Source organism: Leucoraja erinacea, chromosome 28 (genome assembly GCF_028641065.1).
Source record: "Leucoraja erinacea ecotype New England chromosome 28, Leri_hhj_1, whole genome shotgun sequence".
In the NCBI taxonomy this organism is placed as follows: Eukaryota; Metazoa; Chordata; class Chondrichthyes; order Rajiformes; family Rajidae; genus Leucoraja; species Leucoraja erinaceus.
The window spans coordinates 27,446,015-27,473,973 of record NC_073404.1 but is presented as its reverse complement, the minus strand read 5'-3'; the positions used below and the strand labels follow the sequence as shown (position 1 = coordinate 27,473,973).

Sequence of the window (27,959 nt, the reverse complement as noted above, 5' to 3'; positions counted from 1 at the left end):
AATAATTTTATATGTTTCTATAAGACCTTAAAAATAGCGGAGTCGGGGGATATGGGGAGAAGGCAGGAACGGGGTACTGATTGGGGATGATCAGCCATGATCACATTGAATGGTGGTGCTGGCTTCTGCATCTATTCTCTATTGTCTATTGACCCTTTCTGACATGATACTTTATGGACGAGGTATTTAAAGCATCTTTTTTGTCGGGGACTACTCAGAACAAAAGAAACATCGCTCCCAGAATGCGGGCATTGCCAACGCATCATCTCATAGCAACAGGGGAAGTTGATCACAGTTTACCAACGGCCTTCTTGAATATCTTATTACAGTCTATATAACAGGTTACTCCAGCGTCCATTGCGCGGTACAAGGTTAGACTCCGTGCTGAATGGGGAGCAGTTGTTCGTGTATCCACACCACGGTAACGCAGATCCATTTCTTGCAGGCTAACGCACCCAGCGGGAGCAGCAGTGAAGACAAGAGCGGGCAGGAGATGAAAGGGTACGAGACGGAGGGAGGGGCGGAAGCTCAAGTAGACAGTGGGAAATGGAACTTGCTCACTGGGGAGGTGAAAGCACTGTTGAACATTTGCCCAAGAAACAACGACGTGGATGCGCTAATGAACCAAGTCAACGAAATGCTGAAAACAGATGACAACTTAAACATTGAGTCGGTAATCATTTTAACTTACTATCAAAACTTTGCCCGGTTTACGTAAGCTGTTTTTCCCCCCAAATTTCTTGTAATTTGCACTCGGAAAGTTGAATTTGTTTTGAAGTTCATTGATATAGTTACATTGTGTAAAGATTGCAATGTGAAGGTTTTAATGTGCAAACCAAAGATCTTATAGTGCCGCTATGAGATCATTGGTGCAAACCCTCTCATTGTTGTTCCCTACAGCAATATTGAATATATAGTAGAAACAAGGAACTGCAGATGCTATTTTTTTTACAAAAGAAGACACAAAGTGCTGGAGTGACTCAGCAGGTCAGGCAGCATCTCAGGAGAACAGGGACAGGCAATATTTCGGGTCGGGACCCTTCTTCAGACCTGCACATTTGTCTTCCTTTTGTAGATTAAAAAACACACAAACTGCCAGAGTAACTCAATGAGTCAATAGAATCCCTGAAGAATCTGGATGGGTGACATTTTGGGTTTGGGACCCTTCAGTCTGAAGAAGGGTCCCGATCCAAAACATCACCTATCCATGTTCTTCAGGGATGCTGCTTGACCCGCTGAGTTACTCCAGCAGTTTGTGTCTTTTGGTTTTGTAAACCAGCATCTGCAGTTCCTCGTTTCTTCTTTTGTAGAGTTTGCAGAAGGGTCCTAACCTGAAACATTACTGATCCATGTACCCCTGAGATGTTGCCTGACCCACAGAGGAGTCACTCCTGCATCTTCTTAAAAAAAGCACCATGCAAACCCCTTGATATTTCACATAGACAACAATGTATTTAATTTCTGTAGGAACTGCATTGCAATTATAAGTGGGTGCTATTTAAGTCTGAAGTCACGCATAATAAAGAATGGCACAAAATGCTGGAGTAACTCAGCGGGTCAGGCAGCATATCTGGAGAAAAGGAATAAATAGGTGACGTTTTGGGTGGAGATCCTGAGAGTCAGGGGAGAGTCGGGGGAGAGTCAGGGGAGAGGGAAACTAGAGGTATGAAAGGGCACAGAACAAATCAGAGCCGGCACCAATGGCCAAGGAAAGGTAGAGCCCACAATGGTCCACTGTTGGTTGTGCAAGAGGTTCAAGTTCAAGTGAATTTATTGTCATGTGTCCCTGATAGGACAATGAAATTCTTGCTTTGCTTCAGCACACAGAACATAGTAGGCATTTACTACAAAACAGATCAGTGTGTCCATATACCATAATATAAATATATACACACATGAATAAATAAACTGGTAAAGTGCAAATAACAGATAATGGGTTATTAATAATTAGAGTTTTGTCCGAGACAGGTTTAATAGCCTGATGGCTGTGGGGAAGTAGCTATTCCTGAACCTGGTTGTTGCAGTCTTCAGGCTCCTGTACCTTCTACCTGAAGGTAGCAGGGAGATGAGTGTGTGGCCAGGATGGTGTGGGTCTTTGATGATACTGCCAGCCTTTTTGAGGCGGCGACTGCGATAACGAAGGGAAATGATTGCACCCATTATCCCATCGTAAAACAGCCTTATGCAAGCCACAACGTGCTGGAGGAACTCAGCGGGTGAGGCAGCATCTGGGAAGGGAAAGAACCGGCAACATTTCGGTTCAAAACCCTTCAAGCTAAAGAACGGTCCTTATCCGAAAAGTCACCAGTCTATCCCCTCCACGGGTGCTGACTGACCTGCTGAGTTCCTCCAGGCTGATTTTTTGCCCAAGATTCCAGCACCTGCAGTCTTTGGTGTCTACAAAACAATTTTATGCTGCTTTCAGATTACAAGGGAGAAGAGATTTTAATGTTATGTTGAGCTAGACCAGAATGTATTTGAGGTGTCAGGGGATGAATTGATTCTGAATTTAGAAACCATTCAGTGAAATGTTGACTCTACTGTTAAGGGAGGAAGGCACCCTTAAAATCGTGCGTGCCGATTCTTCGCTTCGCATACCAGACACAAGGTATGCAAAGAGTCGCTACATAGAGGGCGCCGATAAAGATAGTTTTCAAGTTGGTCCCCAATGGACCCTCTCTGTTCTCGGCAGCCCCCCTCCCCACCCCACGCCAGGTCCCTCTTCATTGAATGAGTTTGTTCATCAACATGGTAATTTTGTGTTGACATTTATTAAATGTTTTATATATCATTTTGTTAATGACTATGAATGGTACATTCCTTTTGTAACCATTAGACTGCTTTTTCTTATTCCATTCAGAACTATGAGAACATTGTAAAAGAACTCGAGAAAACCGGAGAGCTTTGGCGAGATCCTGAATTTCTTCCTGAGCCTTCATCACTAACCTATGAGCACATGGCCCCAGAAGGAATCGAATGGATCCGCACTTTGGTGATTATATTGATTAGTCCTATATTGATTGTGGAACGACTCACAATTGAGTGTTAGTCCGGAAGGATCGAATCCCGGTTTGTACTACTGCCACGCAAGAACAACTGTGTGCTAAATTATACTTTTCTGCAAGGACTAAAAATGTGCTATTTAAAATTACTAATCGAGATGATTAGTCCAGGGCCTGTTTCCACGCTGGAGTAAAATGACTAATCTAATGAGGGCCTGTTTCCGCTGTAACTCCATGACTCCATGAAATGGCTGAGAACATATGCGTTTTCTTCATAGGTAGACAAAAGTGCTGGAGAAACTCAGCGGGTGAGGCAGCATCTATGGAGAGAAGGAATAGTTGGGACCCTTCTTCGGAATGATGTCGGAGGGGAAGGGGAAAAAGAAAGGAAGAGGCGGAGACAGTAGGCTTGTGGGAGAGCTGGGAAGGGGAGGGGAAGGGGGGAGAAAGCAAGGACTACCTGAAATTGGAGAAGTCAATGTTCGTACCGCTGGGGTGTTTTCTTCATGGCCTGTAGCCCAGTCCATCTCACAGACCAGATTCTCCACCATTGACTCCATCTGTAGTTAATGATAAGGAGAGGTAAAGCTCGGAAACAGGCCCTTTGGCCCATCCAATCCGTGCTGACCAACGATCACTATCCTACACACCGAAGCCAATGAATCTACAAACCTGCACGTCTTTGGAGTGCGGGAGGAAACCGAAGATCTCGGAGAAAACCCACGCTGGTCACGGGGAGAATGTACAAACTCCGTACAGGCAGCACCCGTAGTCAGGATCAAACCTGGGTCTCTGGTGCTGGGAGGCAGCAACTCTACCGCTGTACCACTGTGCCGCGCCTTATTCATGTACCTGTCCAAATGTCTTTTAAATGTTGTTATAGCACTGATGGTGAGGCAGCAGTTCTACCAGCTGCTTTCTTATTGACGAAAGGTTGTTGTTGATTTCCGTATCCGGGAGTGCAGAGGAGCGGAGCAGTGCTTTAGTTACAGGAGTTGCTTATTTCTTTGCTTCTAGGACCTACATGAAAATCCTTTCTTCATGACAGACGGAGTCAGCAAAAGTGACATCGTGCAGGGTGAGCTGGGTGACTGCTGGTTTTGGGCATCGGTGGCTACAATCGCCAACTACAGAAGATTAACGGAGCGAGTCATTCCATCAGGTACGAATTGGTATTTTTAAATCAGAGACCTTTACTATATAATTGGTCATAATCATTGAGTCACACAGCACGGGAACTCCAGCATTGTGTGTGTTGACTTAATTCTAACTACAGTTCCTAACATTACTAGCCTTTATAGTCTGCTGTGAAACAGTGTCAGTTTAGTTTACTATCATTTAATTTAGTTTAGAAAGGCACAAAATGCTGGAGAAACTCAGCGGGTTAGACAGTAGGTACACAAAATTGCTGGAGAAACTCAGCGGGTGCAGCAGCATCTATGGAGCGAAGGAGATAGGCGACGTTTTGGGCCGAAACCCTTCTTCAGTCTGAAGAAGGGTTTCGGCCCGAAACATCGCCTATTTCCTTCGCTCCATAGATGCTGCTGCACCCGCTGAGTTTCTCCAGCAATTTTGTGTACCTTCGATCTTCTAGCATCTGCAGTTCCTTCTTGAACACGGGTTAGACAGTATCTCTGGAGAAAAGGAATAGGCAACGTTTCGGTTTAGTTTAGGTTAGTTAGGTTTAGAAATACAGTGTGGAAACAGGCCTTTCAGCCCACCGAGCCCACGCCGACCAGCGATCACCCATACACTAGTTCTATTCTACACATGAGGGACAATTTACAGAAGGCAACTAACCTACAAACCTACACTTCTTTGGAGTGTGGGTGGAAACCGGAGCATCCGGAGAAAACACACGCTGTCACAGGGGGAGCGTACAAACTCTGTACAGACAGCACCCGTAGTCAGGATTGAACTCGGGTCACTGGTGCTGTAAGGCAGCAACTCTATCACTGTGCCACTGTGCAGCCCAGACTAGGTGGAATGGTGGGATACGGGTCAACATACCAATTCAGTGAGGTTCGGAGTTCTTGTTTTAGCACTCCGGCTGTAAGCTGTTTCAAATACATTTTGGGTTACTTTAAGATGTTTTGTGGAGGGAACTCCACAAAATGAACGACACTTTAGCGCACAAACAACGAATGAAAACCAATTTCCAAACACGAATGTAGACAAGTACTTCAAAGGTTCATAAGTTCTGGGAGCAGAATTAGGCCATTCGGCCCATCAAGTTTACTTCACCATTCAATCATGGCTGATCTATCTTCCCCTCTCAACCCCATTCTCCTGCTTTCTCCCCCTAACCCCTGACACCCGTACTAATCAAGAATCTGTCAATCTCCACCTTAAAAATATCCATTGACTTGGCCTCCACAGCCGTCTGTGGCAATGAATTCCACAGATTCACCTGACTAAAGAAATTCCTCCTCATCGCCTTTCTAAAGTAGTGTCATTTTATTCTGTGGCTATGGCCATTGGTCCTAGACTCTCCTACTAGTGGACACATTCTCTCCACATCCACTCTATCCAGGCCTGATGTTGAAAGGAGCAGTTAATGCATTTTGAAGATAGACACAAAAGTCTGGCGTAACTCAGCGGGACAGGCAGCATCTCTGGAGAGAAGGAATGGGTGACGTTTCGGGTCGTTTCAGATTAGATGTCATCGATGTCTGAAGAAGGGTCTCGACCCGAAACGTCACCCATTCCTTCTCTCCAGAGATGCTGCCTGTCCCACGGAGTTACTCGAGATTGTTTGTATCTATCATCGGTTTAAATTAGCATCTGCAGTTCCTTCCTGCACAGTTAACGCATTTTCTTGGCCCACGATGTCATGAATGGACTCCAGAATTCTTGGACTTGAGCCAGCATTGAAACAGAAGGATTGGTATCCCATTTCACTGGCAGATTACTCTTGATGAAATATTAATAGTGTTTAATTCTGCGCAACAACAGATAACATGGTTACATTATCTTGCTGTTTAAATAAGGTAAAATAAATAAGTGGAATGCAATGACAAATTTTAAAATCTGTCCAAAATTGTTTTAAATCGGCCTCCACAGCCGTCTCAGGCAATCAATTCCACACATTCACCACCCTCTGGCTAAAGAAATTCCTCCTCATCTCCTTTCTTTTATACATTCTATGTTCATCTTTCTGCCAGGAGAATATAATTGACACGTGCCTATTTCCTGGAACGTGCCTATTTCCCAATGTTACTACAAATTGCATGTTTTTGTTTTTGTTAGTTTAGAGATACAGTGTGGAAACAGGCCCTTCGGCCCATCGAGTCTGTGCCGACCAGCGATCCCCGCACAATAACCCTAACCTACACACACTAGGGACAATTTATACAGTTACTTCTCAAACTATGAATCAATGTAGCCCACAGCTGCTGCTGGACTTGCTGAGTTCCTCTAGCAGATTGTATTTTCAGTCAATGAAATTCATTTTCCTAGTCATGCCCCTGACTCTGTGATGCCACAGAATTGCGGAGATTTTTTTTTTAAAGTTAGGCCGATGTGGAGTTGATGAACGTTTAGTTTAGTTTAGTTTAGAGACACAGCGCGGAAACAGGCCCTTCGGCCCACCCTGTCGGCACCGACCAGCGATCCCCGCACACTAACACCATCCTACACACACAACGGACAATTTACATTTACACCAAGCCAATTAACCTACAAACCTGCACGTCTTTCGAGTGTGGGAGGAAACCGAAGATCTTGGAGAAAACCCACGCAGGTCAAGGGGAACATGTACAAACTCTGTACAGACAGCGCCCGTAGTCGGGATTGAACCCGGGTCTCTGGCGCTGTGAGCGCTGTTAGGCAGCAACTCTACCGCTGCGCCACTCTGCAGCATTTCCTGTAGCAATCAGTCCCCTTTATACTTGCTCAAGTGAGCAGAAAAATGCTGGTGTTATTCAATCGGGAACCTAATCAAAGAAATTGCAGGGGAATTCCTTCATTACCGCGACGCTGATATACTTGACCATGTGAAATACTTGCCCCCTGTTTATCATTTATCAGCCACCTGCTAGTTATTATAATGTTCAGTTCAGACGCAGGTGTGATTCAACCAGGTGTGTTAATTAATATCTTAACGCATCACTAAATCCCTTCGGCTTACTTCCACGAGTGTGGGCTTGTGTGAAGGCTTTAGTCAGGTAAATCTGAATAAATGATCAAACATGCAGCGAAAGGATGAATGTCTGAATATGAAAACCAATAAAATATATCTATATAGAAAACATAGAAAATAGGTGCAGGAGTAGGCCATTCGGCCCTTCGAGCCAGCACTGCCATTTACTGTGATCATGGCTGATCATCCACAATCAGTACCCCGCTCCTGCCTTCTACCCATATCCCCTGACTCCGCTATCTTTAAGAGCCCTATCTAGCTCTCTCTTGAAAGTGTCCAGAGAACCAGCCTCCACCGCCCTCTGAGGCAGAGAATTCCCCAGACACACAACTCTCTGTGTGAAAAAGTGTTTCCTCATCTCCGTTCGAAATGGCTTACCCCTTATTCTTAAACTGTGGTCCCTGGTTCTGCACTCCCCCAACATCGGGAACATGTTTCCTGCCTCTAGGGTGTTCAAACCCTTTATAATCTTATATGTTTCAATAAGAATCCCTCACATCCTTCTAAACTCCAGAGTGTACAAGCCCAGCTGCTCCATTCTCTCAGCATATGACAGTCCCGCCATCCTGGGAATTAACCTTTGTAAACCTACGCTGAACTCCCTCAATAGCAAGAATGTCCTTCCTCAAATTAGGGGACCAAAACTGCACACCGTGTGTGTTCTACGAGGCATTTTCTTTGGATAGACACAAAATGCTGGAGTAACTCAGCGGGGTCAGACAACATCTTTGGAGAGAAGGAATGGGTTATGTTTCGGGTCGAGACCCTTCTTCAGACCTTGCTTTATTCTAAAGAACCTCCACCCGGTCACATCATTCATATGCAAGAAGCAAGGAACTGCAGACACTGGTTTATAAAAATAGACACAAAGTGCTGGAGTAACTCAGCAGGTCGGGCAGCACCTATGGAGAACATGGATGGGCGACGTTTCGTTCAGGCTATTTGTAAGGGGGGGGGGTGGAGCAGAAGACAGCCTGAGGAGCATAATGTTCTCCTTTCTAGAGTAATTTCTGTTATCGTGAAATGCTATTTTCAATTTCACATGACTGCTAACACTGCAGATAGACACAAAGTGCTGGACTAACTCAGCAGGTCGGGCAACATCTATGGAGAACATGGATGGGCGACACTGCAGATAGACACAAAATGCTGGAGTAAATCAGCGGGTCAGGCAACATCTCCGGAGAACAGGAACAGGTGAGGTTTCAGGTTGAGACCCTTCTTCAGACTGGGAGACAGAGGAGAAAGTAACTGGAGGGCTGCACCTATTCCCTCTCTCCAGAGATGGTGCCTGACCCACTGAGTTACCAAACCCCCAGCGTTTTGTGTCTATCTTCGGTGTAAACCAGCATCTGCAGTTCCTTTTTACACATTAGAATTAGAATTAGAATTAGAGGACGTTCTTTTAGGAAGGAGATGAGAAGACATTTCTTTAGTCAGAGGGTGGTGAATCTGTGGAATTCTTTGTCACAGAAGGTTGTAGAGGCCAAGTCAGTGGATATATTCTTAAGGCAGAGATAGATAGATTTTTGATTAGTACGGGTGTCAGAGGTTATGGGGAGAAGGCAGGAGAATGAGGTTTGGAGGGAGAGATAGATCAGCCATGATTGAAAAGCGGAGTAGACTTGATGGGCCGAATGGCCTAATTCTACTCCTATCGCTTATGACCGTAAGACATTTACGAATGTTCTTTGACCGTCTGTATTCAAATGGAGAGGGGCAATGGGTCTAACTAATGCCCCTGTCCCACTTATGAAAACCTGAACGGAAACCTTTGGAGACTTTGCGCCCCACCCAAGGTTTCCGTGCAGTTCCCGCAGGTTACCGGATGTTTTTGTCAGTTTCCCTACCTGCTTCCACTACCTGCAACCTCCGGCAACCACCTGCAACCTCCGGGAACCGCACGGAAACCTTGGGTGGGGCGCAAAGTCTCTAAAGGTTTCCGTTCAGGTTTCCTAAGTGGGACAGGGGCATTTATACACACGAATACTTACAGGTCCAGGGTTCACGAAACGTCACCCATTCCTTCTCTCCAGAGATGCTGCCTGTCCCGCCGAGTTACTCCAGCATTTTGTGTCTACCTTACTTCCAGGTCAATTTATCACCGGCAGCTCTCCATATTATGGAATCTTTCGCTTCCGATTCTGGCAATTTGGGAAGTGGGTAGAAATTTTGGTGGACGATTATTTGCCAACAAGGATTGGACAACTTATTTACGCCAAATCCGAGGCCAGTAATGAATTTTGGCCGTCGCTTTTTGAAAAGGCTTTTGCAAAGTAAGTGCATCTTTTCATCTAATAGTCAGGAATCGTGCTACACTGGTCAAAAAAAACTGAACTGTTGCAGAAGCATTGTTGGCGTGCTACTGCGGAACAGCTGACAATCTGCAAGTCAAATCCATATTCACACCAGAATCTGGAAAAAAATGCTCAACAAATGGGCGGCACAGTGGCGCAACGGCAGAGTTAAGGGCCTGTCCCACTTGGGCAACCTAATCCGCGAGTTCTGGCGGGTTTGCCCTCGACTCATACTCGCAGCATGGTCGACATGAGGTCGTAGGAAGTCTTCGTAACTCTCCTTCATGCTCGAGAGTGGTCTCCGCGTACTCAAGGCCTCAGCAAGGTCGCGGCATTTTTTTCAATATGTAAAAAAATCCCCGCGTGTAAGAAAAAGATCGCCATGGAAAAAATCGCTACTTTTTTTACTCGTAGGTTTAGTCGTCGTGGGTCGTCATGTTAGTCGTAGGTAATCGAGGGTAGTCGAAGGTAGTTGTAGATAGTCTTCATCATAGTCGAAGGGAGGTCGAAGGAAGTCGGCTTCACTCTCCACTATTCGGTGTCCAATTTTCCCGAAGTTAGTCGTAGCTAGTCGTAGCTAATCGAAGCTGTTCTTCAACATAGTTGAAGGAGGTGGAAGGAGGTCTTCCACATAGTCGAAGGAGGTCTTCAACATGTCATTTTTACAAACTCTTCTAAACTCGCCAATTAGGTCGCCCAAGTGGGACAGCCCCTTTACTGCCTTACAGCACCAGAGACCCAGGTTTGACCCCGATTACGGGTACTGTCTGTACGGAATTTGTACGTTCTCCCAGTGATCTGCGTGGATTTTCTCCAAGATCTCCGGTTTCCTCCCACACTACAAAGATGTGCAGGTTTGTAGGTTAATTGGCTTGGTGTAAACATGAATTGTCCCTAGTGCGTGTAGGGTAGTGTTAATGTGCGGGGATCGCTGGTCGGCGCGGACCCAGTGGGCTGAAGGGCCTGTTTTCGCACTGCATCTCTAAACTAAACTACACTAAACTAAATGTCACGACTGTTTAATATTAAGCTGCGATATTTTGCAAGTAACCCAAAAAACACATTTATTATTTGCATTTTCTTGTCACCGACTGGTTTGTGCGTTCTTAAACTCAATTTACTTTAGAGATACAACACAGAAACAGGCCCTTCGGCCCACCCAGTCCATGCCGACCATCGATCACCCGTTCACACTAATTCTATGGTATCCCACTTTCTCATCCACTCCCTACACACTCGGGGCAATTCACAGAGGGCCAATTAACCTACAAACCCGTATGTCTTTGTGATGTGGGAGGAAACCGGAGCACCCGGAGAAAACCCACGAGGTCACAGGGAAAACATGCAAACTCCGCACAGACAGCACCCGTAGTCAGGGTTGAACCCGGGTCTTTGGTGCTGCGAGGCAGCAACTCTACCAGCTGCGCCACCGTGACACACAAAGCTTCTTCTGAATCTTTTTTCCAGGTTTTAAAGGGAACTGAGTGGAGAAATAGGACCAATGGGAATGTTTTAAGAGCCGGAACATTTGGGCTGAATGGACTCTTTCTATGTTGTACGACACTGTGGTGCCATAAGAAATTGGCATATTAAGATGACACAGAGTGGCAAGAGACCCGGGTTCGATCCTGACCTTGGGTGCTGTCTGTGTGGAGTTTGCATGTTCTCACTTTTCATAAGCACTTAGATACATCTTAGGTACGCATCTCAATTACAATAGACAATAGACAATAGGCAATAGATGCAGGAGTAGGCCATTCGGCCCTTCGAGCCAGCACCGCCATTGAATGTGATCATGGCTGATCATCCCCAATCAGTACCCCATTCCTGCCTTCTCCCCAAATCCCCTCTCTATCTGTAAGAGCCCTATCCAGCTCTCTCTTGAAAGTATCCAGAGAACCGGCCTCCACCGCCCTCTGAAGCAGAGAATTCCACAGACCTCTGTGTGTAAAAGGTCAATGGATATTTTTAAGGCACAGATAGATAGATACTTGATTAGTATGGGTGTCGGGGGTTATGGGGAGAAGGCAGGAGAATGGAGTTGAGAGGGAAAGATAGATCAGCCATGATTGGCTGGCGGAGTAGACTTGATGGTCCGAATGGCCTAATTCTGCTCCTAGAATTTATGACATAAGTGTTTAGCAGTATTACACTGAAACAGTAAACAGAGTCGCCAGTTTGGCACCATTTTCAGGTCCCAGTTTAGTTTAGTTTAGTTTAGTTTAGAGATACAGTGCGGAAACTGGCCCTTCGGCCCACCGAGCCCGTGCCGACCCGCGATGCCAACCATTCAATGGGATGTTCTGCCGCTTGCCTCCCTCTGCGACTGCAGGTTGCACGGTTCCTATAAAGCGATTGAGGGAGGGTGGACGCTGGACGCGCTGACCGACCTGACAGGCGGCGTGGGGGAAATCTACAGGTTCTCGGAGTACGCTGACCGATACGAGGAGCTGTACGACCATCTTGCTGCGGCCTCCAGGAAGAATGCGCTGATGGCCTGTGGAACTGGGAAGGTAGGGCAGGCCAAACCCAAGCCACCTCGAACCACCACGGTCAATACAGGAGGTTTTAGTATCAATCTCCCTCACACACACACACACACACACACACACCCACACACACACACACACATGCACACACACACACACACACACACGCGCAAGCACGCACGCAAGCAAGCAATGGATTGACAATGGATTGACAAAGGACATTTATTGTCACATACACCAATTGGTGCAGTGAAATTTGAGTTGCCATTGCAGCACACTAATAAAAAATCAAATACAACATTAAAGAATTTGACATTAAACATAAAAATATCCCCCCCACAATGGTTCCCACTGGGAGGGAAGGCAGCAAAGTCCAGTCCTCTTCCTCTTGTTCACCCCGTGGTCGGGACACAGTTACTTCCGAGAGAACGCATTGATTTGGATGGGAACGTACAAGGCAAGATTAGCAAGTTTGCACCGAAGATAGACTGGAGTACCTCAGCAGGACAGGCAGCATCTCCGGATACAAGGAAAGAGTGACGTTTCGGGTCGGGACCCTTCTTCAATATCTTCAGACCACAACCTGCAACGTCACCCATTCCTTCTCTCCAGAGATGCTGCCTGACCCGCTGAGTTACTCCAGCATTTTGTGTCTATCTTCGGTGTAAACGGGCTTCTGCGTTTCCTTTCCTGCACATTAGCAAGTTCGCAGGTGATACAAAAATGGGTGGTGTTGCAGATAGTGAAGATGGATGTCAAAGATTGGAGCAGGATCTTGATCAGTGGGCCGGGTGGGCTGAGGAACGGTTGATGGAATTTAATACAAAGAAATGCGAGGGGGATGTTTTTGTGTTTTATGTCAAATTCTTTAATGTTGTGTTTGATTTTGTATTGGTGTGCCACCCGTGTCTCGAAGTGTGTTTTAGATAGAGAGTGAGATTGCATATTCCATTGATAGACACAAAATGCTGGAGTAGCTCAGCGGGTCAGGCAGCATCTCTGGAAGAAGGGATGGGTTGACGTTTCGGGTCGAGACCCTTCTTCAGATCGATATTCCATTGTGGGAGGATTCTCACCTTTGCACAGCAGATAGAGATTAATGATTAGAAGCACTAGTTGATTTTTCCATCCTCAATCTTTCACCTCAGTGGCTGAGAGCAGCTGAGAATGTATTTTGAACCGTCCTTGTGTGGAGAGAGTTTGAAATTGTTCCACTGTTGATACAAGCTACACCTACAGTTCATAAAGTAGGAACACAATACGCAGAAGAAAAGAACTGTGAAATGAATGTAGCTCTACGTAGATGTAATCCAGCTTAGAAACATAGAAAATAGGTGCAGGACTAGGCCATTTGGCCCTTCGAGCCAGCACCGCCATTCAATATGATCATGGCTGATCATCCAACTCAGTATCCTGTACCTGCCTTCTCTCCATACACCCTGATCCCTTTAGCCACAAGGGCCACATCTACCTCCCTCTTAAATACAGCCAATGAACTGTGGCCTCAACTACCTTCTGTGGCAGAGAATTCCAGAGATTCACCACTCTCTGTGTGAAAACATTTTCCTCATCTCGGGTCCCTTATCCTTAAACTGTGACCCCTTGTTCTGGACTTCCCCAACATCGGGAACAATCTTCCTGAATCTAGCCTGTCCAACCCCTTAAGAATTTTGTAAGTTTTGTAAGCTTGTCTGTAAATCAGCTGTAACTTAAACACAAAGTTGTTATATTGACATTTGTGTCTAATTCCAAGCTTAAAGCACTGAGTAGTGATACTGAATTTCAAAAGAATGCTCGCAAGAATACTTTTATATCTTGCTGTTGCTGTTACATTACTGGAACCTTGCTCGCAGGAAGATTTAGTTTAGTTCCAGTTTAGTTCAGTTTATTGTCACGTATACCATGGACCCGGTGGGCTCACGGCCGGCACGGTGGCGTAGCGATAGAGTTGCTGCCGCACAGCGCCAGAGACCTACGGGTGTTGTCTGTAGGGAGTTTGTACCGTTCTCCCCAAGATCACGTGGGTTTTCACCGGGTGCTCTGGTTTCCTCCCACATTCTAAAGACGTACTGGTTTGGAATGGGTTCGATAAGGTTGTAAAAAATTGTCCTTAGCGTGTCGGATAGTGTTAGTGTGCAGGGTGATCGCTGGTCGGTGTGGACTTGGTGGACCAGCGACCACCTGTTTCCACGCTGTATATACAAAGTCTAAAGCCACAATTCTTCAAGTCACTTCTGACATTCAACGTTCTTTACCTGCTGTATTTTAGGGAGATGGAAAGTCTGGAGCTCAAGATGGTTTAATCGCCGGCCATGCCTATGGGGTGACTGCAGTAAGAAAGGTAAGCTGTTAACAATAAGGAACTCTTTGCAAGTTTTTTAAAACCAGATTTCAGGTCCCCTCCCTTTTATTTTCCTCACCCTCTCTCAGAGTAGATATGAGTCATAGAGTGATACAGTGTGGAAACAGGCCCTACGGCCCAACTTGCCCACACCGGCCAACATGTCCCAGCTACACTAGTCCCACCTGCCTGAGCTTGGTCCATATCCCTCCAAACCTGTCCTATCCATGTACCTGTCTAACTGTTTCTTAAACGCTGGGATAGTCCCAGCCTCAGCTACCTCCCCTGACAGCTTGTTCCGTACACCCAGCACCCTCTGTGTGAAAAATATTACCCCTCAGATTCCTATTAAATCTTTTCCCCTTCACCTTGAACCTGTGTCCTCTGGTCCTCGATTCCCCGACTCTGGGCAAGAGACTCTGTGCATCTGCCCGATCTATTCCCCTCATAGTTTTATACACATTTCAGATGCAGACAGCTTTCTCTGAGAAAATACATTCTTTCCCAGCATATTTTAATGAAATGAATGTTATTATATGTTGACCGTATCCAAGTAGCTTTGGACAACCACGCATTAGTTCGATGAGGTCCGATGAAGATGGCGGCCAACTCAGGCGCCTATTTGCGAGCTATCGACAGAGGCAGATCTACAAGCACACACTACAATCGCTCCACAGTCGTAAACCTCTATTCCCACAGCATCATTTCTTACTGTCACTAAACTTTATTCCCTTATCACGTATCATGTAAATGGTTAGATTGTAATCATGTGTTGTCTTTCCCCTGACTGGTTAGCAGGTCGGGGGGGGGGGTCAGTTCCCCCTGCCACGGATACCATGTAATCCCGTGCTACCTGCTCCATGGCTCCCCCACCTGATTTGCCAGGTGAGGAGGGGGCTGTGGACCCCCAGCAGGACCAAAAACAAGACAAAGGGCGGATGAGCTCCTAGCGAGCCAACGACCATCACACACTTCAGTAGAAGTTGCGATCACTGTCGTACACGGCATTGTAAGGCACCGTGACCGTTGATGTTTCCAACGATGATGTTGGTGGCTAGCACGCAACAAAAAGCTTCTCCCTGTACCTCGGTACACGTGACAATAAACTAAACTTAAACTAAAACCGATTCAAGACAGTTCAAAAGACTCAAATAGACAATAGACAATAGGTGCAGGAGGAGGCCATTTGGCCCTTCGAGCCAAATGAGGTAGGGCCGCACTAGCTGGTGAGAGTTGCCTGATAACAGCTGGGAAGAAACGGTCCCTGAATCTGGAGGCATAGAGTCTACATTTGCGGGATAGTTTAATTGATGGTGATGGGGACTTGAAGAAGTGGAGAATCCCAACTCAAAAACAATGAGGTTGGGACAGTGGAGAAACTCAGTGAATCAGGCAGCATCTTTGCCTCTCACTTTTTGCTGTTGTTGCAGAAAAACCTGGTGCTTTTAGGGAAGAAAGCTTAGAGGTACAGCACTGGAGGTGTTGGTGTAAAGTCATAATAATGTAAGCATGAATCATAGCACTAGCTATGGGGTCAAGCAAAGAGCGTTCACGTCGCGGCCCTGTTTCCACCAATCTTGCCACCACCATACACAAGAATCACAAGAAGCGACAAGACAGAATACTCGCTGGAATTTAGAAGATTGAGGGGCGGATCTTATAGAAACTTACAAAATTCTTAAGGGGTTGGACAGGCTCGATGCAGGAAGATTGTTCCCGATGTTGGGGAAGTCCAGAACAAGGGGTCACAGTTTAAGGATAAGGGGGAAATCTTTTAGGACCGAGACGAGGAAAACATTTTTCACACAGAGTGGTGAATCTGTGGAATTCTCTGCCACAGAAGGCAGTTGAGGCCCAGTTCATTGGCTATATTTAAGAGGGAATTAGATGTGGCCCTTGTGGCTAAAGGGATCAGGAGGTATGGAGAGATGGCAGGTACGGGATACTGAGTTGGATGATCAGCCATGATCATATTGAATGGCGGTGCAGGCTCGAAGGGCTGAATGGCCTACTCCCGCACCTATTTTCTAGGTTTCTAAGACAGACACCATTGTCTGCAGTTGCCGAGAAGTTTGTCCAGCTCTGGCTGAACAACTTCTAATCTTGTGTGTGGACTCGATAAGAAGAAGAATCACTAACTATCATGGCATTACCCAGCACTCCCATTTCCACACATGCTGATGTTAGTTTCTGTGGGTCTCTCATTTGGCCCACACATATATTTTGGAATGTTAATTGTTGAATTACTTTGTATATCGACAAATAAATTCGAACTTATTTTCCCTGTGGTGGACGCAGCCCAGACCATCACACAAACCAACCTCCCTCCCTTCCATTGACTCCACTTACACCTCATGCTGCCTCGGCAAGACCAGCAGCATCATCAAGGACCAGTCGCACCCCGGCCACTCCCTCTTCTCCCCTCTCCCATCGGGCAAAAGGTACAGATGTGTGAAAACGCACACCTCCAGATTCAGGGACAGTTTCTTCCCAGCTGTTATATGGCAACTGAACCATCCTACCACAACCAGAGAGCAGTGCTGAACTACTATCTACCTCTTTGGTGACCCTCGGACTATCCTTGATCGGACTTTACTGGCTTTACCTTGCACTAAACGTTATTCCCTTATCTTTTTTTTTAAATATACTCTTTTATTGGCATTCCATAGCAAACACATTTCCATAAAACGGGTTTCAGGTATAATACTATATGTATATGTATATATCATCCACTTACGTTTGTCTTAAATTGCCTCTTTTTGAGATATGTACAAAACAAATCTAGAAACAGAAACACAGTATAAACTACAAACACTTAGGGAGTGATCCTTTCTTTACCTTATAATCAAACATTTGTAAAAATAAAGTCTGGCCTATGAGGCGTTACATAGTTAACCCAGTTTTCCCAGCATGACACAAATAAATCCAGTTTAAAGTTAACATCTGCTGTTATTTTCTCCATTTTATAAATGTCCATTGTGATGTCCATCCATGCATTCAGAGTTGGGCTCTCCTGTGATAACCATTTCTTTGTGAGAGCTTTTATTTTACCAGCTACCATCAATATATTCGGTAAGTATTTGTCTTTTTTCCGCCAGTCTTCAGGTACGAGTCCAAAAAAACATGGCCTCACTCTCCAGGGGCACATCACACGACATCTAAAAATGTCTTGTAAGGCATCATGTAACTCTCTCCAAAAACATTAATAGCAGGGCAATCCCAGACAACATGGTGATGATCTGCCTTTAAATTCCCACATTTTCTACAACAAACTGGAGAGTTCCCACCATAATGGCATTTCTGAGAAGGATTAATAAAATACCCTATCAGGCTTTTCCAACTAAAGTCCCTCCAGTTTTGTGAGCTGGGACACCTCCATTGATACTCCATATCGCTGTCCATTCTTCCCTTATCGTATATCTATACACTGTAAACGGCTCGATTGTAATCATGTATGGTCAGTGGTGGACAGGGTCTAAAAATATTGGTTGCCAGGAGACAAAGGGGGCCCACTTCAGCAGGGGCCCACTTGCCATCGGGCATGCTGACACCCTTGGCCAGTCCGCCACTGTGTATGGTCTATCCGCTGGCAGGAAAGCACGCAACAAAAGCTTTTCACTGTACCTCGGTCCACGTGACAATAAACTAAACTGATGGTGCTCCATTGATGCCTGCCAGCTACTTTAGATGTTCTTATGATGAACTCAACGGTAAATATTCTGATCCTATTTTTACATTTAAAAATATTCCCATTAGCTGACCACTCCAAGAGGGAGAGTGCCCCTTGTTCGGATCCTCAACCCATGGGGATCAGGGAAAAAGATGGAATGGACTGGGGATTGGAGTGATGAGTAAGTATTGTCCTTGCTGGAATTGTCACGTTGTACAATATCAGAGCAAAAGTCACCAAATCACCTTCTGGAAATTGGTTTCTGTAGGGAGTTGGAGATGTTTCTTCCTCGATATACATTTATATTAATGTCATTAGCATCAGCACTCAGTCAACTCCATTTAAACTAGCCAGTAACAATATAGACCAACATAGAACAGTACGGCACAGAACCAGGCCCTTTGGTCTACAGTGCCTGTTCTGAACATGCTGCCAAGAACCAACTCTTGTCAACCTGCACATAAGAATAAGGGGTAAGGCATTTAGAACGGAGATGAGGAAAACTTTTTCACCCAGAGTTGTGAGTCTGTGGAATTCTCTTCCTCAGAATTTAGTGGAGGCCATTTCTCTGGATGCTTTCAAGAGAGAGTTAGATAGAGCTCTAAAGATAGCGGAGTCAAGGGATATGGGGGAAAAGGCAGGAACGGGGTACTGATTGTGGATGATCAGCCGTGATCACATTGAATGGCAGTGCTGGCTCGAAGGGTCGAATGGCCTCCTCCTGCACCTATTGTCTATTGTCTAATCCATAATCCCTCCATTCATTGCATGTCCACGTGCCTATCCAAAACATCTCTCGAATGCCACGATGGTATCCGACTCCACCACCACCCTTGGCAGCACATTCCAGGCACTGATCACCCTCTGGTGGGCCGAAGGGCCTGTTTCCACTCTGTATCTCTAAACTAAACTGAAAGAAACGACCCTGCACACACTGGGGACAATTTTACCTTCATACCAAACCTAAACCTAAAAACCTGCCTGTCGTTGTAATGTAACCACATGCAATCCTGCATCTGAACACCAGGTGGAGCTTTGCCCCATCATTTGTTTAAATTCTGCAATTAAAGGTAGGACATGCTGGAGATACTCAGTGAGTGAAGCAGCAATTAGATAGAGAGAGAGAAACCAACAGGTTTGACAGGTTAAATTACATGTAATCATTTAAATGACATTTTAAACAGCATATAATCAGCCCGCCTAAACCTACCTGATCTCCTTGTTGCTCAGCACTTTAGCTCCCCCCATTCCCACACTGACCTATCTGTCCTGGGCCTCCTCCACTGTAACAGTGAGGCCCAGAGCATATTGGAGGAGCAGCACCTCATATTTCGCCTGGGCAGCTCAAACCCCAGCTGTATGATTATTGATTTCTCTAAAGTGCTGGAGTTACTCAGAGGGTCAGGGAGCAACTCTGGAAAACATGGATAGGTGACGTTTCTGGTTCAGGACCCTTCCTCAGATCTTTGAATACTTATTTGAAGGAAGTAACGTGACTACCTCGAGATGTTTAGAAAAAGACAGCATCAGTAGAGTTGCTGCCTCACAGCGCCAGAGGCCCGGGTTCGATCCTGGCTACGGGCGCTGTCTGTACGGAGTTTGTACGTTCTCCCCGTGACCTGCGTGGGTTTTCCCCGGGCGCTCCTGTTTCCTCCCACACTCCAACCACATACAGGTTTGAAGATTAATTTGCTTGGTATAATTGTAAATTCTCCCTCGTGTGTGTGTGTGTGTGTGTGTGTGTAGGATAGTGTTAGTTGTGCGGGGATCGCTGGTCGGCATGGACTCGGTGGGCCGAAGGGCCTGTTTCCGCACCGCGTTTCTCTAAACTAAACTAAAAGTGTTCATTTTTATAATGTGAAAGTGAACAAAAATGCTGGAGAGACTCAGCGGGTGAGGCAGCATCTATGGAGCGAAGGAATAGGTGAAGTTTCGGGTCGAGACCCGAAACGTCACCTATTCCTTCGCTCCATAGATGCTGCCTCACCCATTGAGTTTCTCCAGCATTTTCGTCCACCGATTTTTTCCAGCATCTGCAGTTCTTTCTTAAACATTGTTATAATGTGGATCTTTTTCAAAAAGCTCCCCCCTGTGGGATCAAATCCCAACGTGGACTAAAGAATCATTTGGATTTACCAAGAAGGATGATGGCGAATTCTGGTAGGACATTTCTGATGGATCAAGTATATCTTATTGAATAATGACACCTTATTGCATTGAAAGCTGACGTATCTTCCAGCAAACACTGTCGTTTCACTTATATCACAGGATGAAGTTCGATGACTTCTGCCGAAAGTTTGCAAATATCACAGTTCTGACCCTGGGCCCTGACTTTGATGGTGATGGAGGTGCAGGTAATGGAGGAATATATATGTATTATTGATTAGGGTGGTTGGGGGGAGGGAGAGAGGGAGAGAGGGAGAGAGGGATAGAGAGTCACAGATGGAATCAGGAGAGAGAGGGAGAGACACCAGAGAGTGATCACCCCAGACTAGGACTATCCTACACACAGAGGACAAGGGAGTCAAGTCTACAGTACAAACCTGAAAGTCTTTACTTGTCATGTGTCCCAGATATTTACACAATCTCAAATTCTTGCTTTGCTTCAGCACAACAGAATATAGTAGGCACGAATAAAGAACATATCAGTGAGTCCATATACCATTATATAAATATATACACACAACAAATAAGCAGGAGGGACAAGGAAGAAATAAAAATGAAGAAATTAAGAAAATCAAAACGACCACTAGATGCTGGATATAGAGTCACAGTCATGGAAACAGGGCCTTTAAACCCACCTAGTCCACACCAGCCAGTGATCACCCCACACACTAGCACTATCCTACACACACGCAGGACAATTTACATTCATACCAACCAATTAATCTACAATACAAACCTGTATGTCTTTAGCGACTTGTCCAGACCGACCAACGTGTCCCATTTACACAAGTCTCACCTGCCTGCTTTTGGCCAGTATCCTTCTAAACCTGTTACTATCCATGCACCTGTCCAAATGTTTCTTGAACGTTGCGATACTACCAGCCTCAACTACCTCCTCCGGCAGCTCGTTCCATACACCCACCACCCTCTTTCCCTCGAGAGGGAAAGGTGAGGGAGAGATAGAGAGAGAGTGGGTTTTTGCATCTGACCAATTTTGAGGAGTGTGGGGGGGGGGGGGGGGGGGGGGGGGGGGGATCAGGTTTGGGATGATGAGTAGACAAAAAAGTTCCATAGCTCGGCAGTTTACCAGGGGTTGCATGGTGGTGCAGCGGTAGAGTCTCTCCCTTACAGTACTTGCAGCACCGGAGACATGGGTTCGATCCCGACTATGGGTGCTGTCTCTATGGAGCTTGTGCCTTCTCCCTGTGACATTGTGGGTTTTCTCCTTGATCTTCCGTTTCCTCCCACACTACAAAGAGATAAATTGACTTAGTATAGGTTTAAATTGTCCTAAGTGTGTGTAGGTTAGTCTTGGTGTTAGTGTGCGGGGATCGCCGGTCGGTACAGACTCAGTGGGCCGAAGGGCCTGTTTCTGTGCGATATCTCTAAACTAAACTAACTCATCTCACAGTTCATGTGATGTTGTTGACTGTTGCAAATCAATCTATTATTTTGCTTGTTAGAGGTGTAAATGGGTAACGGCCTGCACCATCACTGAAAAAACACTCGATGTGATCAATCTTGAAGATAGACGCAAAATGCCAGAGTAACTCAGCGGGTCAGGCAGCATCTCTGGATAGAAGGAATAGTTGGTGTTTCGGGTCGAGACCCTTCTTCAGGCTCAATCAGTCCTGAAGCCAGATTAACATTGACGTAACCATAATTTTGACTAAAGTAATTCGATCATAAGTATTAGGTAGAAACAAGGAACTGTAGATGCTGGTTTACCAAGGAAAGACACAAAGTGCTGGAGTAACTCAGCAGGTCAGACAGCCTCCCTGGAGAAGAAGGACAGGCAATGTTACGGACCCTCCTTCAGTCAGCTTATTGATAAATCCCTATCTGTCTACTGTTTGGTTGTTTGGTTGTTTGTCTTTTTGCACAAAGTCCACCAGCATTGCCACTTTTCATTTCACTGCACATCTCGTATGTGTATGTTCTTGACTTGACAGATTTATCTGTCTATTGAGAAATTTTAAATGATTCAAAGAATGGAGGCGTGTCGGAAGGAAGTGCAGATAGATGTTGGTTTAAACTGAAGATAGACACAAAGTGCTGGAGTGACTCAGCGGGACAGGCAGCATCACTGGAGAGTCTGAAGAAGGGTCGCGACCCGAAACATCGCCCATTCCTTCTCTCTAGAGATGCTGCCTGTCCCGCTGAGTTACTCCGGCGTTTTGTGTCCGTCTAAAGAACGGAGTCTATTGTTCGGGACATGTTTAACGTCCTTCTGCTGTTACAGATGCTGGCAGCCTGCAGGAGGTAACGGGCCAGTGGGTGGCTGGAATCAACGCAGGAGGATGCAGGAATAACATGACCAAGTACAGCTGTAATCCTCAATATCCCATCACCATTGCAGAGAGAGGTAATAAAGGACGTGCATGTAAACTTCTCAATGAGTTTAGTTTAGAGATACGGTGCCGGAAACAGGCCCTTCGGCGCTCCAGCGATCCCCGTACACTAACACTATCCTACACACCAGAGACAATTTACAATTTTTACCGAAGCCAATTGATTTCCAAACCCTGTACATCTCTGGCGCTGTAGGGCAGCGACTCCACCGCTGTGTTACCGTGCCACGCTCAACTACCCAAAGGTAGTCCAGGGAAAGATGTCACCTTATTTTGAATTTATTCGGCACCTGGGACATTAATTCCCACCACCACCGCACCGAGGTGGCATCTACACGATACTCTCCAGTAACTGTGCGGCACGGTGGCGCAGCGGTAGAGTTGCTGCCTCACAGCGCCGGAGACCCGGGTTCGATCCTGGCTACGGGTGCTGTCTGTACGGAGTTTGTACGTTCTCCCCGTGACCTGCGTGGGTTTTCTCTGGGACCTCCGGTCTCCTCCCACACTCGAAAAACGTACGGGTTTGTAGGTTCATTGGCATTGATAAAATTATAAATTGTCCCTAGTGTGTGTAGGATAGTGTTCGTGTGCGGGGATCGCTGGTCGGCGCGGACTCGGTGGGCCGAAGGGCCTGTTTCCGCACTGTATCTCTAAACTAAACTAAACTAAACTCACCAAGAGGTTGTGAAGGCCACCCTGTAAACCTATGGCCCCTTCCATCTAGGAGAATAATGAAAGGCCTCGATAGAGTGAACATGGAAATGATGCCTCTGGGCCTGACTTAGTGTGGAGTTTAAAAGAATGAGGGGGATCTCATTAAAACTTACTGGATAATGAAAGGCCTCGATAGAACAGACATGGAGAGGATGTTCCCAGTGGTGGGAGAGTCCAGAACCAGAGGCTCAGAATAAAAGGACGTACCTTTAGAATGCAGATGAGGAGGAATTTCTTTAGTCAGAGGGTGGCGAATCTGTGGAATTCATTGCCACAGAAGGATGTGGAGATCAAGCAATCGGGTATTTTTAAAGCAGAGATAGATAGATTCTTGTTTAAGAAGGAACTGCAGATGCTGGAAAATCGAAGGTACACAAAAATGCTGGAGAAACTCAGTGGGTGCAGCAGCATCTATGGAGCGAAGGAAATAGGCAACGTTTCGGGAGACGGGTTTCGGCCCGAAACGTTGCCTATTTCCTTCGCTGCATAGATGCTGCTGCACCCGCTGAGTTTCTCCAGCATTTTTGTGTACCTTAGATAGATTCTTGATTATTACAGGGGTCAAAGGGTACGGGGAGAAGGCAGGAGAATGGGGTTGAGAGGGGGAAAATAGATCGGCCATGATCGAATGGCGGAGTAGACTTGATGGGCTGAATGGTAGTTAAACTTCAGCAGCAACAGTTAAAACTCATTTAAATCTGACCAGCAGTAGGATGTGGCAGAATTATTCTTGGCAATTGGGTTCTCCCAATGACTAGAGACAATTGGCTATTAGTCAGACTGCTTCCTCTCATCACAATGTTTACATATCTAGGTCACTCTCTGTTTCCATAAACTCCAGGCTACAGAATTCACACAGCAATGCCGGAAAGTTTGAAGGAGCGATTCTGGGCCTGTTCCTGGTTGCCCGTATCATTCAAATAAAATGACCTCTCTTGAAGTGCCGTGGTTCTTTGGAGCTCACTTTCCCAAAGAGTACTAGAGTCACACAGCATGGGAAGAGGCCCTTCAGCCTAACATGTGCATGCTGGCCAAAATTGCCCAATCTAAACTACTCCCGTTTGCCCACATTTGGCCCATTCCCCGCTGAACCTTTCCATCTTTGTACCTGTCCAAGAAGTTTGATGTAGCTCTTCAGGCTAACAGAGTCAAGGGATATGGGGAGAAAGCAGGAACGGGGTACTGATTCTGGATGATTGTATTGAATGGCAGTGCTGGCTCGAAGGGCCGAATGGCCTACTGCACCTATTGTCTATGTTTCTATGTCTTTTAAATGTTGTTATTGTACCTTGACTATTAGCTTATTGCGCCTTCCACTTTTCAATGTAAGAAGGGTATGTCTTAACATGAATTGTAGTGTCTTCAGCACTGGTTCTCTCAGCACGTATCAAAACAATTAGGCTGAAAAATGTCAATTTAATGTTCAATTCCAATTGCCCACTGGTTACTCGACAGGTGTTCGGCTCAATGTGGGATTCCACTAACACGATATTCTTTCTGCCACCCGTCAGATGCTCACACCGACTTTGATGACGACCAAGAGGATCGGGAATGTTCTATTTTAATCTGTTTAATCCAGAATTACAGACGGACAAGCAGGAAGCTTGGACTCTTGATGAGTCCCATTGGGATCCAGATTTACAGAGTAAGTTGACAATTGATATTTTGCAAAGACAACGACCTATCTTTACATACCTATCTTTGTCCGCAACTTGTGGTGACTCTTTTGTGTACTGTGTGTGGAAAAACAAAGTATTTAACTGTTCCTTCATGCTACACGTGACAATAAAATCTCTATCTATCTATCTCTATCTCTATCTCTATCTCTATCTCTATCTCTCTCTTTATCTATCTATCCATCCATCCATCTCTCTATCTGTCTCTTCTATCTATCTGTCTGTCTGTCTATCTATCTATCTATCTATCTGTCTGTCTGTCTGTCTCTCTCTCTATCTATCTCTCTATCTATCTAATTAACTGGATGTTTTAAAATATGTTGCTCCATTTCTATGATTCGAACATAATTTCTGTTGCGATGAAGGTAATTGCAACACCTGAGGCACTCTGATACTTGCATGGTAACATGCCATCGTTGGCGTAGTGTTGCAGCTGGTAGTGCCGCTGCCTCGCAGTGCCGGAGACCCGGGTTTGATCCCGACTTTGGGTGCGTGTCTGTGTGGAGTTTGCACGTTCTCCCCGCGTGGGTTTCCTCCGGGTGCCCCGATTTCTAACCACATCCCAAAGACGTGTGTGTTTGTAGGTTAATTGGCCCTCTGTAAATTGCCCCTAGTGTGCAGGGAATGGATAGGGAAAAGAGATAACACTGAACTAGTGTGAACGTGTGATGGATGGTTGGCGTGGACCTAGTGAGCCAAAGAGCCTTTATCTTTAAAGTAAACTAATGTCAACTCAGCCCTTTATGTATTCAAGCATGAATGGGCTTGCGTTGAGTACCATCTGATTATTCAGTTGTAGAACGTTTGTTTGAATGTCAGTCATCCCAAATCAAACCTGGTGATTTAAAACATTACAAAGTGCTGGAGTAACTCAACGGGTCAGACAGCATCTCTGGAGGACATGGGATAGGTGATGTTTTGTGTCGGGACGCTAATCATTCTGAAGAAGGGTCCTAACCCAAAATGTCATCTATTCACGCCTTCCAGAGATGCTGTTTGACCCGCTGCGTTACTCCAGCACTTTGTGTGGGGTTTTTTTGTACACCAACATCTGTGTCTTCTAGTCTTTCCTCCAGATATTCTGAATATTCATATCTTCTCATCCTACTTTAAAATATAATTTTGAAATCCCCTGAAGACATCTTTCAGGATTAAAAGCGAGCTTTTTTGTTCCCGAAACAATGTCCATAGAATACAGTGTGGAAACAGACCCTTCGGCCCAACTTGCCCACGCCGGCCAACATGTCCCATCTACACTAATCCCACCTGCCTGCATTTAGCCCAGATCCCTTCAAACTGTCAAAGCTGCCACAGCCAGACATAAAGACAGCTTTTATCCACAAATAGTAGCTCTACTCAATAGCCAAAACTCTGTAGCCTCCTTTTTTTCTGATATTTTATTTAATGCACATGTTTAATCGATAATGTTTTATTATTAATGTTTTATGTGTCATTCCTAATGCCCCTGTACCACTTAGGAAACCTGAACGGAAACCTCTGGAGACTTTGCGCCCCGCCCAAGGTTTCCGTGCGGTTCCCGGAGGTTACAGGTGGTTGCTGGAGGTTGCAGGTAGTGGAAGCAGGTAGGGAGACTGACAAAAACCTCCGGGAACCGCACGGAAACCTTGGGTGGGGCACAAAGTCTCCAGAGGTTTCTGTTCAGATTTCCTAAGTGGGACAGGGGCATAATTGTCACTGTATGTCATGTTGTCACTTGCGGGCGGAGCACCAAGGCAAATTCCTTGTATGTGAATACTTGGCCAATAAACTTATTCATTCATTCAAACCTGTCCTATCTATGTACCTGTGCAAATGTGTCTTAAACATTGCGATAATAAGTCTCTCCCAGATGCGATAAATGTTTGTTTCAAAACGCTAATATAACACATTCATTTGTAGGATGTACAAAGTTGAATAAATTTTGGAGTGATATATTTGATATATTTACAAAGCTTTTCAAGTCATGAATAGAACCCAAAATGGAATGGATTATATTTGGAATAATAGGAGACGATACCAATTTAAATAAAGATCAAAATGTTTTTTTTAATTATGGGTTAATAATTGGAAAGAAATTGATACTTAAATTTTGGAAAAATACAACCACACCAACTGTTAAAATGTGGATTAGGAATATGATGGACACAGCACGCCTTGAAGAAATGAGACTCCGACTAATAGATAAATATGACCAATTCTTAAGGAGTTGGTCTCCTTTCATCGACTTTTTGGAATCATGTGATGCAGCGGTACCGTAAGGATTGCTGATTTCAGTTAATGACGCGGATAGAGCTACATCTCCGAATACAGATTTGAAAAATTCTCTTTTAAGGGGCCTTCTCTTCTATTTCTACTTTCCACTTTCTCTCTTCCTTTTTTATTTTTTATACACACACTTCACGTTTTTCTACTCTCTGCCATCTATTTTTCCACTTTTTCCTCTTTCTATTGTTTTCTTTTTCTTGTCTTGCTTACTTCCTTCTCATAACATAAAACTAGAGGTTGTACATAGAATGGATTACGGTATGACATAGTTGGCACCTAAAATTAGGTTCCACTGTACTGTTTTGTGCTGTATTAACTTCTAATAAAATAAACAAAAAAAAAAAAAAAACATTGCGATAATATCTGCAAAATGTTGCAATAGTCCAAAATCCGAGCTGGAGTGAAGCTGTGTGCTTTTTTGTTTTTGACAGTCTTGCGATCCTCTGAAGGTTTTAACTGCGAAACACTTCACACACGACGGGGAGGTTTCGGATTCGGGAGCGTACGTGGCGCAGAGAAGCATCACCCTCCGCTGCAAACTCACGCCGGGACATTACGTGATCATTCCCAGCACCTTCGTGCCAGACACCGATGAGGCTTTCATGCTGCGCATCTTCACTGACGCTCCGATTCAGTCTCACCAGGGATTCAACCTTGCAGAAGAAGCAGTGGACTAACCATTCAAGGCCTGCTGAGAAGCGGCGAGACCGAGGACTTAAGAGGAAGAACATACACTGGTGCATGACAGAGCCAACACAAGGGCTTAGAATATCAGTGCAATAGCCATCACAGTGGTGCAAACAGACTTCAGTGTGCGGATAATATCATTATATATTGTGTTTTTAAA

The 27,959-nt window shown here is 45.4% G+C and overlaps 1 protein-coding gene across 2 annotated transcripts; it reads left to right on the top strand.

The window, feature by feature from the left end:
• Nucleotides 1-134: 134 nt before the first annotated feature.
• On the top strand, nt 135-27,959 carry LOC129710834 (calpain-A-like). Of its 2 annotated transcripts, none has more exons than XM_055658103.1 (12): nt 135-673; nt 2,861-2,992; nt 4,020-4,164; nt 9,236-9,419; nt 11,773-11,953; nt 14,199-14,270; nt 18,027-18,121; nt 20,023-20,100; nt 20,209-20,294; nt 22,349-22,471; nt 24,683-24,816; nt 27,544-27,959. In XM_055658103.1, exons 1-12 carry the CDS (start codon nt 389-391, stop codon nt 27,787-27,789), a joined length of 1,761 nt encoding a protein of 586 aa, XP_055514078.1. In that variant the 5' UTR covers nt 135-388; the 3' UTR covers nt 27,790-27,959. The 2 variants fall into 2 exon arrangements, with proteins under 2 accessions (XP_055514078.1, XP_055514079.1); XM_055658104.1 differs by having other exon boundaries at nt 533-669.